Here is a 19,529-nt window from a genome sequence, read left to right on the forward strand (position 1 = left end):
TAAAGGGTACTAGGTTGGTTGACCAGCACCCTGCAGGCTAATCTGTGATGAAGTCCCCTTATGAACAGGGTGAGCCACCCTCTCCTTACCATAGACTCCAGTTTACACTTTCAACCAAAGAGGCATAGAGAGGTGTGGAAGGGGGTATATAGAAAAGTACCAGCATTTACTAAAGGACGGAAAAATTAAACCGTGAAGAAAAAGTGAGGATTAGAAATAACTAGCTTGTATTAAAAGTATTTGAATAATTATCTTTTAATGACCTCCAATTAAATAATAAATATTATAAGAAGAAATAGCTGGTTTCACTTTCCATTAGTAATACACCTAAAGGTTGCAGTTGAGTGGGGTAGCGTGTGCTTAGCATGCATGAGATGCTTAGCGCAACTCTTAGCGCTAAGGTAGACTGTATGGAAAGCAGGCACACACACACATGTGCACTTATGTATTTGGATTTCAGTCTAATTGATTTGAAAGAGCCATAAGCATTTCTCCGTGACTCCCACTAGTGAACACCAAGATGAAGATGCATATTGGCAATCTGTAATGGCCGTCCTCATAGACTGTCATTCATCTGTGTCTCCTGGAAGGCAGGCTGTGTGGACAGGGTCTCTCACTCACACCTGTAATTCCATGATTGTCTCCTATATTTGTTTATATCATCGTTGGGACACTATTACTGCAACTAATTTTAATTTCACTCCTTGTCTGACTTTGTCTGTAATGCAGTGAGATGCATTGCTTCTGCTTTCTGCTGATTCGTCACCTGCTCTGGGCTTTGAATGAAGCAAAGCTTCATCGAAGCTGTCCCTTGCATGTGCTTAGTGTTGCCCCAGTTGGTTGTCTGGCATTCTGACGGCTGTTTCCCGTTGTTCCCTGCTCAGTGAACGGAACTCCCAGCAGCCAGCTTTCCACCCCCAAGTCCACCAAGTCCTCCAGCTCCTCTCCAACCAGCCCGGGAAGTTTCAGAGGATTGAAGGTACGGAGGAAGAGATGTGGCGCACGTATGTGATTCTGTTATTTGTGTGGTCTGGGTCCTGGCATCGAGTTAGCCGGTCTTCTTAACTCTCTACCTTGTGTTCACATCCTGCGGGAATGCAGGGTTGTGATATTGATTGAGATGTGGTGAACCTGCAGTATAGCCTTTATTGAAGTCTAAAACACCAATGTAGCATTTATACCTGCAGGAAACATACATGTTTTGGTGAGAATGTAGCATAAAAGGGCATTATGTATGTTAAAAATATAAAGAATAGCAGCAAAATTAGTGGTTGGCTTAATAAGTTACTTAATAGGGAGAATATTAATGCACAAGGCTGAAATTTACAAAATGTTAACAGGTTTCATTTGATTTAGTAAATCCTGGTGTTTTAAGTTGATAAAATTTGCCTGGTAAAACGTCAGGGAATAATTAAACACTGAGTGTTTCCTTTATTGACATAGTCAGATTGTTTATATGGTAAAGTGTTTTGAAAGTACTAACGTTTGTACAAAGCTGTGCATACGTCAGTAAATCGGCTTTCCTTCCTTAGTGGGGGTCAGACACACCTTTACCAGGAATACAGTCTCTGCAAATGGCCGCTTAAATCCCTCAGTAGGGTTCAAGAAGTTTTCTTTAAGGATGTTGAAGAATCTTTTTGGTTATTATAACGAATAGCAAGGACTGCTTACCACTTCTGTGTGGACAAGGAATGAAAACACATCAAGCTTAGGATTCTTTTCCCTTGAGGAGGTGCATGAAGCTCTCAGCTTCCCAAAGTGGATAGCGTTATCAACCTGAGCGTAAGCTCAGCTCTCCCTACCCTGAGAAGGGCATGAGAACAAGAGAAGAATACAGGTTGTCTGGTTTTGGTGTGCCTGGGTATGTACCTTAGTTGAAACGTGGAATGAGACTGATAGTAAATTTAGGGATAAGAGAATACATAACTTGTACCAACAACTCATTACTAGACTTTTATTAGAAGAACTGGCTAGATGTGGTGGTTCCAGCTTGTGCTCTCAACAAGTAGGAGGCAGAGACAGGAGGATTCTACACGTTCAGACTAGTCTGATTTGCATGGTGGATTCTAGGCAGTCTAGGGCTACATGCTCGCCTAGCATCTACAGTGCTGAGTTGATCCCTAGTATACTCCTGGGTAAGATAGCCAGTGCCTGCAGTTCTGGCATTTAGTAGATGAGGCCAGGAGGATCAGAAGTTCAGGTGTCAAGTTCAAGGCCAGCCTAGGCTACATGAAACTCTGACTCAAAACAGTCCACTAATTAAAACAACAATAATTAACAACAACAACAACAACAATAATAACAATAATAAAAACAAACTTTAGGTCATGAGGGACATTTTACACTCAAACCTTGATGTCTCAGTATAAGAGGATGCTGTACATGGGCCTGTGGTAGAAGCTGTCCCGGTAACCTGGGGAGTAGCTGGGATTTGAAAGCAGAGCCTGTGCTTGTAAGAACTAGTCTTAACAGATGGCTTGAAACAGCAATGTCAGAGCAAAAATTTATAAACTGAATTATTAAATTATTAAATTATTAGGTATCGGCAGGCTACTAGCAGATCCCTAATGGGCTGCTACTCTAAAACTAAGTCCCTAGATACCAAACTTGGCTCCCTTTGTTTGGATTTGGGGAAGATAGCTTTTCTGAAAAGCATGATCACTTTTGGTGATAGTGACCTCAGGGAGAAGCAGGTCAGACAGAAGCCGCCTTCACTGCAAGCTGCTGCTTTCCGGTGCTGGTGCTACAGGACTCTGCAGTGAGGCCAGTTCATGAGGGGTTGCAAGCGTGCTTGGTCTCCTGGTGTTTCTTTCATCCTTCTTCAGTTAAAGAATTCTGCAAATGTCCCAACCAATCCCAGTTAAGCCTTGGCAGCTAAGACACAAATCTTTGGCTCAGAGGATTGAGGTGAGATGGAAGAACCCTAGGGTGCGGCACCATGACAGCCTCGGGCGTGGTGAAGCTCAGAGCTCCACTCAGTCAGCTCTGTCTCTTGTTTGGAGGCAGATACAGGGTGCTATGGTTAGAAGCACAGACTCCAGTCAGAGCGCCTGGGTTTGGTGTTGGTATGTCCCCTCACGGGCTATTGTGACCTTGGGGAAGTCATGTTGCTCTTTTCTATGAAAAGAGGGTTCATGGGATACATTGAAACACTGGTGGACAAAACAGAGAAAGCACTCAGGATAGCTTCACTGTTCTTCCTGAAACCGTGGGGTCTCCACGCTCAGTCTCACATGAAGGAAATTCCACACGAAACACGTAAGTGTGCAATGGTGTGTAAGAAGGAAGATAAGCACAACAGTCAGATGGAGCTTTTCTCTTCTATCCCTGTTTTATGTACTTAAAAATATTCCGACCAAGAGCCCCGTGCTCCAAGAAAGAAAGAATATTCAGGATGCTCTTAGGCATCCTAAGTAACATTCTCAGAGCCCAGAAAGTTGCAGGATGTATCACCCGGGGGACAGTCTGGTCGATAATAGATTCCAGGGCCCCCACCACAGGCCATGCTCTCGGGATGGAGCTGAGGGTTCAGAAGGTTTATTAGGAATCACTGCTAAGGTCTGTAGCTGAGGGAAGGCGGGACCCGGCAGAAGGGCAGGGAGTCTCACATCTCACTCCTTCCTCTCTCTGGTCCTGTACTGACTTTCCTTCCAAAATCGCCCCTCCTTGCCCTTCTGGGCTTTTCAGATATCACAACACGACCAGCTTACCACCAGAAAATACTTATTTCCCCACATATTCTTAGAAGTGAGTTGGATTTCAGAAGCAGGTTGATTGGGTGGCTCTGGCAGCTCTTTTATTGCTAGCTGGCAGAGTTAGAGTTAGAGTTGCCTGTGGCTTGATGGGGAATGGGTTATCTACTTCTAGGTGACTTCTTGTTCAGCTGACAGTTGAGCTGGAGGCAGAATAGGAAGCTGGAGGAAGAGGTTCTATCGATTAATATATGAAATGCAAAAGCAGCCGCTGCTGCTAAGGACTGGCAGCCTTAGTCTACTGAGCTTCCTTTAGCAAAGGGGCCTGCGCGTTGTGTTAATGACCCATAGATAGTCACAGCTCTGCTCAGCCCTTTTTGTCTTTGTCCTCTGAGCGCCAGGACACAGACAAAATATGGCCCACCTCCAGGCCCCTCTGCGTGCCCCACTTAATAAACTGTCTCCTCCCCTGCAATTGACTCTGTGTCTCTGTATGTATAATTCACTGTAAGGAAACTGACCTCTAGACTCGGGTCCGTGTCTGGTAGAGGTGTAGAAGGCCTTGTTCCTCCTCCCTGCTGGGACTCTTCCATGGGTGAACTTAGGTCCTCAAAAGGTGGCTGCTCCCTTTTTAAGCATGTGACAGAGGGGACTGGAGAGATGGCTCAGCGGATAAGAGCACTGACTGCTCTTCCAGAGGACCTGAGTTCAATTCCCAGCAACCACATGGTGGCTCACAGCCATCTGTAATGGGATTTGATGCCCTCTTCTGGTGTGTCTGAAGACAGCAACAGTGTAGTTCTCACATACATTAAAAAAAAGAAAACAGCATGTGACAGGAAGGATGCCATGCAGATCTTGTTCCTGTGACCCAGCTTTGGAAGCCAGACCTTCCATTACCATATTATCTTAGGTGTCCCACAGGTCAGTGGTTCAGCTGGGAGGGGCTGTCTGGGGCCTTCCTGTGCAAGCAGCAATTTCGAATTTTCGTCTTCCTGTCAGAACCTTTGTTTTAGGCTGCCCTTCTTTTCCACCCGGTCTCCCCACAGTTCCCGTCCATCTTCCTGCTTGTCAGTCACCACAGTCTCCCTCCTCATCAGTTTTTGCCACTCTCGCTCCTGATCTTTTCATCCTGTTCCCTGCTAACCTTTCTTCTAGTCTTGGAATCCACCACCACTGACATTGCTTCTCCTCCCTGCCCCCGACCCCCCAGATCCTCACCTTCCCGGTTTTGTCCTTGACCTCAGCCTGCGAGCTCTTTTCCATGCCAAGGCACCTCCAAGTCCCTTGAACGTAGCTGGCAGCTTTCTTCTGCAGGATTATTCACTGTCCTTAAATCACAGCATTCGGGGCAGCGGGGCAGACAGGCAATAAAGAGTACTAAATATGTCATGCACTGCCAGAGAGATGGAGAGAACATTTCCCTGAACTTTAATTCATCATCTGTCCAAACTGAAGACTTTTAAGGCAGCTGTAACTTAGGGCTTCAGGCTCGGGGCACAGGGTTTTAAATGCCCGAGGTCTGCTGCAGACGTGCAGGCCTGGGAGCTCTCCAAAGTGAGCATTCTCGTTGGCTGAAAGGAAGAACAAAGTCCAAATGGAACGTCACCCAGCATCTTGAGATTATAAACTGTCTGACGTGCTGATGCTTTATCTGACGATGTCTCCTGGGTCTGCTGGTGGTGAAAGCTTCTCCAGATTTGTGAGGTGTGGTGAAGGCGCTTTTGTGTCTAACCTGATTGGCAGAGCTAAAATGTAACTCTCTGACCTCCTGAACTTGGAGCCTTCTTTTCAAAGCCATAAGATGTAAATCCACAGTAGCAGCTGACCTTAGACATTTTTGCTTCTCCCTAGAGCTCTGGCTTTTCTGGTGAATTTAAAACTAAATTAATAATTTTCAGAACTAGGAAGCTGGTCACTCTGAAGCTCTTTTCATTTCCCCAGAAACACTGTGGTGACTTCATCTTTGAACATAATTGATTTTGTTAGACAGAAACAGAAACAAAGAGGCAGATTAAGTAGTTTTGAAGACTTCCGGTGCCCTAGTAAAATAAATCGTGACATTGAATACCAGATTCTGTTTATTCATGGTGGTTACTCTTGGTTTGATGAGTTTGGGGATAGTTCAGCCCTCATCTGGGCTGCAACACATAGGGTAGATTGGGGGGCAGTGATCAATGTGCAAATCAGTGTCTATAAGTCAGAGCAACTGTAAGAACTTTACTTGAATATAACCAACATGTGTTCATATTCGGTGCCCCTTGCTGATGAGCACCAGACACTAGGAGCTCTTCGTGGTCCTAGAGCATGACTGAGATTGCTGTAGGAGCCAGCCATGACACCTTGGATCCTAGAGGTGACGAAGCTCCCAGCCTGTAGACATTTTAGACAAGAGGCTTTCTGATCCTGCCAGTTCTTGCTCAGATCCAATAACCTTACCTGAAGGGATCACGCACAGATGTGATGAGGGTCTGTGCTGATTTTGAGTACCACGTAGTCTACGGAGGTGTGCTGCCTTAGCTCTCTGCCCCTTGGGATGATCTTTGGGGGTATGGAGTTAGAAGGCATGGATTCAGCGACACAGACTGGAAGTCAGGTGAGAAGCAGAAGTAGACTTGTTTATTGCAGGACTGGGAAGTATCTTTATACCCTGCACCCACGTCCCATTGGTCGGTGACATCTCCCCCTTGTGGCTGGCACCATCTGATTGGCTGGCCAGGTCATGTGTTCTGTCATCATCTGTCTCCATGTGCTAGACCTTTAAGTTATAAAATGTGGATGTAGCAGTTGAACATGTATTATGGGCCACTAGTCAGGGTATGCTGACTCATTCTTCCTACAGAGGTGTGGTACTCAGGATCGGAAGGGCTCAATCAGCAAATCCAGCAAGCCGACCAAGCTAGCCACTGCTTGTGTCCTGTTTACATACATAGTGGATTCCATTTATTACCATTACCCAGCTACAGATGTAAAATGACATGTGTGGATAATTTTCTTGCCAGAGACAGGGAAATGCACAGAATATCTGCAAAGGAAATAATAGAATAGTGCAGTCATTGTGGCTTCCCATGCGGTCACCACTCTTGGTCTGCATGTCTACAGACCATAGGGAATTTTATGCCTTCTATTTGACAATAGCGTTTCCTGTTCGCCAGCAGTCTTTCTGGGGAACTTGCCAAAAAGCCAGCTTTTGCCAGGCAGTGATGACACACGCCTTTAATCCCAGCACTTGGGAGGCAGAGGCGGGTGGATGTCTGAGTTCAAGGCCACCATGATCTACAGAGTGAGTTTCAAGACAGCCAGGGCTACACAGAGAAACCCTGTTTCGAAACAAAGAAAGAAAGGATAGAAAGAAAGGCCAGCTTTTATGGCCCTGGAGGGCCAAGCCTAATGGTGGGGCAGTCAAGTGAATATAATTATAAACTGGGGATTAAAAGGTAAGCCCAGGGCAGTCCTGGGCTTGTGACCCCTTCTCCTGGCTCTTCAGCATTTACTTCAGGCTCTCAGGGGCTGACCTGGAATGGGCACGCTTCAAGGAGTGTCCTGACTAGCCCCATGTGTCTGAGAATTACTAGTCGTGGTCCGTAGTGGCCATGTCTCTTCAGCTTTGTATCCTTTTACATCCTTTTAAACAGCATGGTGGTTGGTGTGGATTCGACTAAACAGTGAGGAAAGAAAGGGAAGTTCATGTCATTATGTTTATTCCTCGTTATATCTTGGCCTCAGTTCATCTGTGTTACAGTTATAGTATCGCCTCTAGTATTATTTTTCATGCTTTTTAAAAGTGAAAGCCTTATTTTCAAGTAGAGGAATATATTGGATAAGTCACTCCTGTTAAGTCAATGCAAGGATTTTTGAAAAGGTTTGGCATTTTAAAAAAAAAAAAATGTCGATTTGAGAGTTGAAAAATGGTTTCTGTCGTTAGTTGCTTAAAAGCCACAGCTCCTGCTGATTCTCTGAAGCTTCCGTTGCAGGCACATGGACCTGACCTGGCTCTGTGCCCTCTCCCTCCACAGGGTGCCCCGCCTCCTACACTCATGGCTTCCCCATTTGGCACTTTTTAAATAGAGAACCACGGCGTCCAACACCTGTTCTTTTCCTGATTTCTTTCCATGCCTTTTGTCCCCCTGGAATCCCAGTACAAAGCTGGTTTATAATTATTTGGCTGCACAAGGAACCGGGGTAGGAAAGGAAAGGGCTTTACTCAGAGCAAACACTGGGGGAGTTAGAAAGGTCCACAGGAACTCGGTGGGTAAACACTCTGAAGTACTTGCAAGTGACTTGGAGATAAATGTGCCCTCCTTAGGGAGCTTCTTAGAGAGTCAGGACATTCAGACCGAGAGGGGCTTAGAGGAATGTTAACTGTTTCCAGGGAAGCAAGTAGGAAGTAGGCCACGGACCAAGGCTGGTCCTAACACCTCAGAAGTGCAGGCTGTGTAATTGTAGGTGCTATGGGCAGAGGATGTGCCACACCCAACCCAGCCAGGTGTAGGCTGTCTCCTTCTAGGCAATGAAATTTAGATCTGTGAACTGATCCCAGTCATTGTTACTCCTTAGACTGGGGTGATCCAACCCCTGGTCCTTTTGTTTAGAGTCCTGGGAGTAATCACTTTTTACTTTTTTATTTATCTTTGAGATTTAACTTTGCAGAACAATTTCATTCTTCTCATTGTTTATTCCCTTCATAGGCTGCTAGGAATGGTGGTGCACATTTGTAATCCCAGCATCCAGGAGTCTTGGTGGGTGGGTGGGTGGTCGGTCGGGTGGGTGGTGCTCATTCATTCAAGGTGAACTTGGGCTACACAGCAGTAACCCTGTCACAAACAAAGGGAATGGGCCTGGTATTAGCTTAAGTTGGCTCTCTTATGTCTTTGGCAATTTTCGTTTGTAGGAAGGATTGTTTTAGAGGCACCAACTCGGAATGAACAATTGAACAACTTCAGAAATTGTTTACTATACAGCGAGCTCCGTGCTAGGCATTTGGAGGGAAAGCCGTAATGACTGTGAGATGTTAGTGTTTCATAGAGGTCATATTGCTCAGTCGTCCGGCAGGGCTGAACTAATGTCAGATCTCTAAATTTCAAGCTACTTTGCCTTTTTAGATCAGAAATTTAGACTTAGGGAGTTTACGTAAATAACAAAGGAAATTATTTGAGTTAATGTAAGTATAAAACTCACAAGAAAAGGTGGTGGCAAATACACTGGCTGAGGTGGAGACACACCATGGCCTGGAAACCTGGCTGAAGATTTGGGCGTGCGATGTTGTTGGGAAGAAAGACCCTGGGCATTTTTTGATCCCTTGACTTTCTCTGATAGTAGTTTGTAAAGTGAGAGACTTGAAACACGAGAGAGGCCAGGTGAACCTGGAGGAGGATCTGACCTGGATGGTTTGTAAGAAATTAATTACATTTTCTGAAAAGGCTCCTTTTAATCTCCTCTCTGAACTTGCTTTAGACGTTACAACTTTTAGATGTTTTCTTGTTCAGTGCTCCCTACCAACACTGGAGTGACTTTCTGTTTCAGTGCTAAGACAGAAATAAAACACGACAAGACAGATAAAAACGTTAAACACTGAGATCATTCACCGATTTTGTTTCGTTGTTTGGGAGTCAAAAGATCGGACTAGGAGCCAGGCTAGAGCTATTAGATTTCACTGTGGTCCCAAGACAACATTTGCACTAATTTTGGTACCCGTTTAGCTGTGATTTCATAAAGCATGCTTTATTTTATTAAAATCAAAAGTCACACAGCTTTAAGAAGTACAGTGTCAATTTTTATGATGTTAAATCTGGATTGAAGACTATATCTGTGAAGTAAATTCATTTGTGTGTTACATTGTATAAATGAGAAAAAAGTTCTGTATCATTTCCTGTATCAGTCGTTTGACATTATATAAATACTGTCCGTCACATAAGGGCAAGGGAACTAATGACTTATCAATGTATCCTAATAAGTAATGGTTATTTTCTTCTTTTAGCAGATTTCTGCTCAGGGCAGATCTTCTTCCAATGTAAACGGTGGGCCTGAACTTGACCGTTGCACAAGCCCTGAAGGTACTTCTCAATCTGGTTATTACTTTTATAAAGCAAACCATGTATCCAAACTTGTTGGCCATCAGAATCCCCCGGGTGCCACACTCTTTCTAAATAGGGATGTGACCATGTCATCGGCTAGTTGAGTTAGCTTCAGGAGGTCTCAAGAGTGGAGTCACTTCAGGGCATGTAGTGTCTCTGCCATATCATCTTGATGTGTTTCAGATGTTAGCCCTGGCTTCCTCTCTTTTGCTCTTACTGGTTATGTGCTTGCAATTCCTAGGTACTTTTTGGTTCTCTCAGTTGGATGAACACAAACATATTCTGCTTTGCCTGGGATAACAAACAACCTGTGACAGCAGACTGGACTTAACTCACAGCCTGCTGGACACTTTTTCTTTTTTTCTCTTTCTCTTTTTCTCTTTCTTTTTCTTTCTCTTCCTCTTCCTCTTTCTTTTACCCTTCCCCTTCCCCTTCCTCTTCTTCTTTTTCTTTTTCTTTCTCTTTCTCTTTCTTTTTCTTTTTCTGACAGGGTTTTTCTGTGTGGTCCTGGCTGTCCTGGAACTCACTTTGTAGACCAGGCTGGCCTCGAACTCAGAAATCCGCCTGCCTCTGATTCCCAAGTGCTGGGATTACAGATGTGTGCCACCACTGCCCAGCATCGTCATACACTTTTTTTGAGAAGGCTTGGGGCCAGGAATTAGCTTCAGCACAGTGCATTACTTTGCTAGAATTTACTTTACTCAGTTGAAGCTAGGCGGTATCTCCGGAGTATTCCCCAGGTGGGCTCCACCTCACCCCCTCCTGTTCTCTGACAGCGGAATTTTGAAAAGCTCAGGTTAGGCATCACCTCTGCCTGAAGATAATCATTTATTTTAACTGGCATTTAAAGATTTGTTGGGCATATTGATTTTTGTGGGTTTCTGATTCCAACCAACAAGGTCAAAAGGAACACAGTGATTCGGTGTTCTACTTAGGAAATGTACTTTAGTTTTGCTTAGACCTGTAAATAATAGCATTGCATTTCATAATTTCCCAAGTACGTAGGGGTCAACGGGAAATGCTGATGTTTCCTTCAGACTTTGCATTTGTCCTTGGCTGCAGGTGTGAATGGAAACAGGTGCTCCGAGTCATTCACCCTTCTGGAGAAATACAGAATCGGGAAGGTCATCGGAGACGGCAACTTTGCAGTAGTGAAAGAGTGTATGGACAGGTGAGTGGCTCTTGATCTGTCCCCTGCAGGTACAGTTCTCCACCTGGAATTAGAAGCGCTTCTTCTCCCTTTCCTAAAAGAATTTGCCCTTGGGATGTGGTCTAGAGGACATATCAGAAATTGCCCCCCAGCCTAGAGATACGAGGAAGAAAACGGGCCACTGAGGTAAGAATATCCTCTGTGACCGTTCCCACACCAGGCTCTGCTCCGTGCACGCTGTGCTGCTTCAGAGCAGGGCTCACTCTCACCCAGTGCTGAGCTGCTAGACCCGCAGCTCTGGACGAGGAGCCATGACTGTGAGATCAGAAGAGCCAACTCTTCAAACAATACGATAGTCATGATGGTTGTAGATAAAAGTCTTTGTGTGTATAGAAGCTACCCTACCTCTTTCGAATGGCTGATTTAATCCACTCTGTTGCCTCTCCAGTGAGAGCTCACTGCCCTTTATACATCGCTAAGTAAGACCCCCCCCTCCCCAGTTCTCTAAGCCTTTTTACAGAGCTCTGGCATACAGACTGCTGACCAAGAAACAGTGAGGCATCTAAAATGTAGCTTCTGAGGACCTGTTAGGATGTGGTTTACAGTACGAGGAGAGCCATTTACCTGTTACTTTTCATCCCTTTGGCAGAAGCAGCCCCAGCTGAGGGAACTGAATTTTTCTCAATACTTTTTAAGAAGACTGTGATGGTCTCCGCTGCACTGTTGGCATTTCAGGGTTTCTTTGGCCATTCAAATTCAACTACACTAATATTAACAAAAATTTAAATAGCATTAGATTAAGATTCTTGTGTCTAATAAGTGATTTCTTTAGTGCCAGGTAGGGTCTGTAGGGTGGAAATAACTTACAGCAGATCTTGCTGAAGGGAGGGAGGGAGACTAGGAACTAAAGTACAAGTGAAGGATTTTACTGTAGACTGATGTGGCTCCTATAGTAGCGCAAACAGACATTGTGAGTCGGGTTTTCCTTCTCTCCTTAATCTGATGAACATTTCTTTATTCTTTCTCCTTAGAGACCGTCTTGAGGTTTAAGTAAAGAAAGTGTTTCTTTTCTTGGTTGATACAACAGAACTTAAATAATTCAATACGAGTTAATAATGTAAAGATTTAATTAGCCTGGCTTTTCTTTCCTCTTCTTTTTTTGGGAGTTCCTTCCTCCTGTGACCCCTTTCCACACTTTCTAAGGGACAGAGGTGACTGCTGTACAGGGAATTAGGCAGGCGTTTTTATTCTGACTTGTAGCTTTAACGGTTTTCCTCTGGTTACTCCTAGGTCCACTGGGAAAGAGTTTGCATTAAAGATTATAGACAAAGCCAAATGCTGTGGAAAGGTACAGTATACTGCTACAAAGAAAGAAAAGAAAATGTGCGGGCTCTCAGGGAGGGAGGCGTTCAGTGGGGACTCGAGACCGGCGCTGCAGGCCAGAGACCGCAAGCAACAGGGAGAAGAAAAGTGATGGGTGTCCAGCCTGCTGTTCTCCAGCAACTTTCAACTCTAAGATGGTAGAGTCACCAATCTAGGTGGTAGCTATAGAAAATGTAAAACTCTCTTCTCTGGGAGATTCTTAGTCTCAAATCCAGCCAAATTTAAAGGCTAGAATGGAATCTACTCCATGCTGAGAGTTAGCCTTCTGGCTTCAGTAGGCTGGCAGAAATAAGGTTCCTGACCCAGAGACAAAAAGACTCTACTGTAACGGCAGTCCGGGTGACCAACCAGCTTGCTCTGGCTCCCAGGTGATGATGGGCCCAGGGGCCCAGTCAGATACCATACACTCATGGGCTTTGTGTAAGACCCGGGGCCCCAGGCTTGACCCACCTCTAGTCTTAAGAGGCAGCTTCTGGAAAACCCACCCAGGCTTTTGGCTACAGGAAATGATTAGTGTCATTATTAGGGCCTGGAAATGATCTGGCCTTGTTCTTGTGTTCTGAGGGTGTTTGCTGCATAGATAGTCCTGGGAAGGACATTTAGAGCGTGGCCAATGCAGAAACACAGTGATGTGACTCCATTAGTTCAGTGACCCATTTCTGTCTGTCCTGTTCTCAAACTGGGTGGAAAAGGTCAGCTGAGGACAGTCTGCTAGAGGGCAGTAAATACTCAGACCACAGGACTGTGATGATCCCTCTGTGGTGGCAGATCTGCTACAAGGCAGGGCTGGTGAGTCGTCGTATCTGACACCAGGGGGCGCTGTTGCCTGCACATAGCTGCCAAGCTCACAGGTCCATCTGAAGTAAGCCATAGGCAAAGTACCCACTGGATTTTGAAGACAGACTATATAACTATATATGACTATATAGTAAACTTCTCAGTAATATTTCCCCATTTTACAATCTGATAAGTATATTTTAGATAGACTGGGTTAAGTTACATTTTAAATTAATTTTTTGTTTGTCGTATTTTTCATTGTGACTATTAGAAACTAAAGAATTGCATTGTAATCCTGTTGGAAACTTACTCCAGGGCCAGAGGATATAAAATGTAACCCTGCATTTACTTCTTGCTGCCTGGCCTTGGACAAATGTTTCCTCACTCATGTCTTCCTTTCGTCTTCCTCTGGATCTGTTGATGGATAGTGCGTACTGCAGCAATGGGGGGATTGAGGAATGGGGAATGGGAAACAGGCACAGAGGCCCCAGTGTGTGCAGAAAGAACAGACACACTACTGTTGGTGTTATTAGCGTGCCAGGGGCTTTGGGACTTAGAATTGTAGGGTGAGGAGATAGTGCTGACTTGCATTGTGTAATTTCTAAAAAAAAACAAAAACTGAGTTTTAGTGGACATTTATGGAATTGTATGGTCTTAACAGAAAATTTAAAATAGTTAGGATGTTTTAGAAAAATCTTCTACCCAGGTGACAGATTTGTCACCTACTACTTTCTCTTGTAGTTGTCAGCAAAGCACAAGTGGCAAGATGACTCTTTTCTACATGTTTGCTTTTTGTTTGATTTTATGTGGCTTTGTGTATTCTTTAAATGTTCATGGTCATTTTTGTCTCTCTCTGTATATATATCTATATATGTTGAATGTTATATATATACACATGTGTTGTGTGTGTACATGTATGTGTATGTGTTATAAACATGCCAAGGACAGTTGCCTCTGTCTGTCTTCCATCATGTGGGTTCCAGGAATCAAACACAGGTCTTAGGTTGGGCAGCAGGCACTCTTACCCACCGAGCCGTCGCTTGCTGGCCCTCTGCTTATGTTTCTAATGATATTGATAATTGTCAATTTAATAGCATTTTCTCTATGTGTAGTTATTAGTCGTTCCATCTTCGAGTTTATCTAATGTGTCATGATATAGGAAGGCATGTTCTGTATGACTACTACATGCTCTTTAAGAATAGTGAGGATAATGGTTAGGATGTAAGCATCTATATTCAAAGTTAAAGATGATTGTATGAAAGAATTTAATCTGATATGATGACTGCCTAGACACATGGGGATATTTGGACTTGTGTCTGTTGCTGAATTTGTTTCATTTTTGCAGTTCACAATCTTATGCTTCTCTACATTTTTATATTTTGCATATCTGACCAGCAAAAAAATTTCATATCAATACTATATAAAATTATAATTTAAAATCTCAGTGTTACAATTAAGTTGATATTTTTCTAGTGTAAAATTATATTTTCGGATAAAATGACTTAATTTGTTTTCAAAGTTTTAGAAGGTCATTGAGCCATTATTGTGGGGTACGCTGCTCACCTCCGCTTTGTGGGTTTTATATAGAAAATTAATATGTTGAAGATAACCACCAACTTGGGACTGTGGGGAGTTTACACAGTCGTGACTTAGAACACTTGCACCAGCTGTACAGAGAAGGAAGCAGAGACTTGGGTTAAATGGCTTCCCGCAAATCAACAGAGGCAGAGGGTGACTCGAGTGTGGGTACAGCCTGTGCTCTGCCAATCTGCCCTGTGCCTCAGTGTCTCAGCTTGTTCATTCTTCATGTAATAGGGATCCGGGAAAATATTTCCTTCATTCTTACCTCCTGTTTCTTCTAATATACACAAACACTTTTAGATTAAAGTACTCACCTGCATTTTAATGTGTGTTGTGTGTGTAAGACACAATGTTGGGATTAGGTAATTCACCACAGGAATCGATACCAATTTTTCTGAGTATGGTCAGAGCTCAGAAAAAGCTTACGGAAGAGCAATTTGTACCCAGTGAGGATTCCATGGAGGAGGATGGGAGATAGGGCTCAGAGGGTGAACGCGCTCCCCACGCTGCCTGGGGCCCTAAGTTCGGATGCCCAGAACCTGTGTAAAAGCAGGCCATGCCGTTTCTACCTCTGTAATCCCTTAAAGGAAGGTGGGGGCAGCCAGGAGAGTCTGGGCGGTCATGGGTCAGCTGGCCGGGCATACACGGCAGCAAAACAGCCTTTTTCTCAAACAGGGTGAAGATGGTGATTCCTGAGATTGTTGTCCGACAACTCCATGAGTGCTGTGGAACACACACACACACACACACACACACACACAGGTCTATACATACTCATATACAGAAGAAACATTTGAGCTGGTCCTTGAACCGTGGCAGGATTTTGGTAGGAAAGAAACTGCCAGGTGGCCAGAAGAGCCTGAGCGAAGCCCAGCCTTGGCTACACTAGTGCACCTTCACTAGTGCACACTACACTAGTGCACCTTCACTAGTGCACACTATACTAGCGCACCTTCACTAGTGTACACTATACTAGTGCACCTTCACTAGTGCACATGACACTAGTGCACCTTCACTAGTGTGTACCACACGAGTGCACCTTCACTAGTGCACACCTCACTAGTGCACACCACACTAGTGCACCTTCACTAGTGCACATGACACTAGTGCACCTTCACTAGTATATACCACACTAGTGCCCTTCACTAGTGTGCACCTCACTAGTGCACCTTCACTAGTGCGCACCACACTAGTGCACCTTCACTAGTGTGCACCTCACTAGTGCACCTTCACTAGTGCGCACCACACTAGTGCACCTTCACTAGTGTACACCACACTAGTGTACCTTCGGCCACATTAACAGAGGTTATTGAGGAGGCTGTGGTATTGGGTTGGGATTCTTTCTGTTCTGTTCTAAGATCCCTCATTCTAAATGAATATTGATGACTCTCCACAGTAAAGAAACCTCCAGTTGCCCTTTTCACCTTATAAGTTTGCGTTCATTGTGTGCATGCTATGGCCCGACCGGACTCAAATCCTAAACCATACTGTGCTAGTTTTGAGCTGCTGGAGTGAATTGCCTCACGGTTTAAATCTTCCTCTTACAATTCTGGCTTCTGCAAGTTTCAAATCTACACTTGCTGGGGTCCTGGGGAGAAGGCACGTCCAGGTGATTGGCAGCCTTAGGCTACAGCGGTCTCTCTCCTCCTCACTGTTTCTCTCCTGGGCTTTTATTGCTGCTCTTACATCCTTGTGAATTCTCCTGCCTCTCTAGAAGGTTGCTGTGATCCATTTGGGCTAGCCTGTTAATAAAAGGCTGGCTGTCCCTGTATTGGTCAATCCCCTTTCCTGATAAGGTAATATTTACAAAGTCTGGGGATCAGGACTTGATGCATTTGGGTGACTACGATTTAATTCCACTGCATGTCAGAAAGCAGAGAGTGATTTGAACACATTGTCCTGCCTGCTATCTCATCCTCAGCAGTCTAGCTGCCAGCTGGAAGGCCACTGGTGGACGATGTGCGGGGTGTGCATGCACACACAGAGGTGTGTGTGTGTGTGTGTGTACACATGCACACCTGTAATTGTGGTCTTTACTGGAAAATGAGGCACATACCTCTAGGATTTAGGTACTCCAGACCAGCCCACAGACAGACAGCAGTAGGAGGAGAGCTATGATTTTTCTAAGTGTGGGAGAATGGATGGTGGCAGCCCAGGCGTCACCAGCTCAGCCTTGATGGAGCAGGAAGGCTCTTCACGGTAGAGTCACTTCAGCTGGGCTCAGATGGTACTCACATTCTATACAGAGAGAGAATGTTGTACACAGTAGAGTAGAGGCTACTGTGAAGTACAAGCCCAGGACAGGTGTATAGCTTTACATCAGTGCTTCTGTTTGGCTTTTCATGGAACTGAGTGTGAAAACAGTGCTTTTCAACCTCCTGATATTTCGACTCTAACACAGTTCCTTGTGTTGTGATGACCCCCATCCATAAAATTATGTTTATTGCTATTGATAATTTACTACTATTATGAATTATAATGTAAATATCTGTGTTTTCCAATGGTCTTAGGCAGCCTTCAAAGGGGTTGTGCCTTACAGGTTGAGAGCCAATGTTTTAAAAGGATTATTTCTTTATAGTCAGGCTTAGAAAGAGGTGGAGAAACAGAGGAGCAGCCTCTGTGTCCCGACAGGAACATTTACCGTGTGCTTTTCTGTACACGTGCTCTGCCTGTTTTCACAAGCAGGGCAGTACAGTCACGTGTAGCTTGCGAGGAGGCTGTCGTCCCAGGACTAGCTCGGTGTTTGAACTTGACGCCACTGGCAGCTTTCCAACCCTGCTGAGAGGGGTTCTACAGTGGGTTCACAGACGTTTGAGTTTGAGTGCCTTTTGTTGAAAATAATATTTTGGGGAAGGGTCTCTAGATGTCATAGCATATTTTAACTCTGTACAAAGAGCTTTCTTTGCACTGCTGACACAGACTGCTTCACATTTATAAATTAGCATCCAAAACTTCCCTGCAAATAATTTTATAGACTCTTAACATTGGAGAAAATGAGCAGGCAGAATATGGGGTTGAGGATGGAAACCATGACCTATTTAGTTTTAAAATAAGCCTGTTTTACTCTAGTGGTGATGACTGCTCCTCTCTTTGCTTCCTGTAGAGTGAGACAAATTCTCATCACTGCTTTTACATCTGATTCACTTGGTGTGAGTATGTGTGAGTATGTGGTTTACCGTGTCTTCCGTGTGTGGTCACAGTGGCTGGCTGTGCCGTCGTTGCTTCCGTGGATCGGGGTCCTAGTGTGTTGGCTACTGCTTTGTGCTAGCGCTCAGCAGGGGGCGCTGTCCCTGACTTCCCAGCCTTGACTTAGGCTTTGAGAGACGTGCAAGTGTTGAGTCCTACAGCATCCAAGAACCCTAAGTCCTCTGTCCTGAAAGGCGCATAGATTCTCCTTACACAAAGCCCACGAGGCTCTTTATGTCCCGTTTGTTTGTCCTTGTCTGTTCCTCAGAATAAGATTGTCATTTTTACAGCTGTCATTTTCATTTTTAAAAATTCCAGTTTGAGTTTCGCTCAGCCATTCCCCTTTCACAGTGATGTCCAGTACACGAGATGTGGACTTAGAGGCACGAGTACTGGGAGTACAGTCCCATCTCCAAGGACTGAAATAAAGCTGAGCCTTACTCTGTGACTGGCAGTCAGGAGTCGTTTTCCAGTAGACTTTCCAATTTAGCATTTCTTGTCCTTTGCCGACGCTTATCCTGTGTCGACTTAGATAGGCATAAAACAGCCAGTAGTGCTCAAGAATTCCACCCACCATGTGCAGGAGCTTACAGTAGATGTTATTGTGTGTTATTTGTTTGTTTGTCATAATTTATTCTTCAAGCTATTGTCAGGAGGTTTTTGAATTAGAGTAAAATTGTAAATACTACTTGTATCCACCCAAAATACAGGAAAACTAGAAATGGTGTCTGAAATTAGGGATCAAACACCATGTCAGAATGCCAGATTTGTTCTGACAGTCATGGTAGGAAAGGTCAAGGGCAAATTAAGCACACACACATACACACCACAAATGCACACACCACACACCATGCATACACACCACATACACCTACCATAAACACATTACACATACATACCACAAATACACATACCACACACATACACACACACATACACAGTACACAGTACACATCACATCCACCACATACACCCACCATACACACATCACACATACACCCCCACACCACACATACACATACTGCACACCATGCACACACACCACATACACATCACACATACATACCACACATATACATACCACACACATACACATGCACACACACCCACCACCCACCACACATATACACGTGAACACTACCCACACACCATGCATACACACATACACTATGGATGTTCAATATACACACATCTGTAGGTGGTAAATGATACATTTATATAAAAGCATCTATGTCAGCATTTAGAACGTTGAGGTCAGCTAGCAGATTTTATACTGTACTTTCTAAATTCAAATGGATTTCCCATTGAAGTTAGTGAGGATGCATACGTACAGCCTTTGGAACAGAAGGGTCACTGCATATAACTCACGAATAATATCTCAACTCTGTTAGTGAGCGTTTTACTATGGGCAACACAGAGGCAGTGTGTTGAGGGGAGAGGCGGTGTGGTTACAGTTAAAACGAGCTGTGTGGTTCTGTGCCATCCAGGTTTCTGAAATACGAAGTGTAAGGAACTCCATCTGGTGGATGACTTCATACCCACTCATAAAAGAAGGCTTATTTTTCATGTGTGTTAGCATAAAATTAAAATTTATATTGGTAAGCCAAACGTTTTAATCTTAGAGCGTGAGTGTCAGGTTTTCTTACATGCCTAGTCACTGTTTTTTTCATGAAATACTGAAATTAG

At 44.3% G+C, this 19,529-nt stretch overlaps 1 protein-coding gene across 12 annotated transcripts in view; it reads left to right on the plus strand.

Moving 5' to 3' along the window:
* The window catches only part of Dclk2 (doublecortin like kinase 2), a 140,221-nt gene that overhangs the window by 98,576 nt on the left and 22,116 nt on the right, over positions 1-19,529 (plus strand). For 9 of the 12 annotated variants that reach the window (XR_007977490.1, XR_007977492.1, XR_007977491.1 and 6 more), the window contains 4 exons: positions 885-979; positions 9,670-9,745; positions 10,829-10,937; positions 12,207-12,264. Coding sequence is in view for 6 of the 12 variants with exons in the window: in XM_052180228.1 (XP_052036188.1) it covers positions 885-979; positions 9,670-9,745; positions 10,829-10,937; positions 12,207-12,264 (338 nt within the window). In the remaining 6 variants the exon portion in view is untranslated. The remainder of the gene's footprint in view (positions 1-884; positions 980-9,669; positions 9,746-10,828; positions 10,938-12,206; positions 12,265-19,529) is intronic. The other 3 variants (XR_007977494.1, XM_052180229.1, XM_052180233.1) reach the window with 1 other exon arrangement.

Source organism: Apodemus sylvaticus, chromosome 4 (assembly GCF_947179515.1).
Source record: "Apodemus sylvaticus chromosome 4, mApoSyl1.1, whole genome shotgun sequence".
Lineage (NCBI taxonomy): Eukaryota > Metazoa > Chordata > Mammalia > Rodentia > Muridae > Apodemus > Apodemus sylvaticus.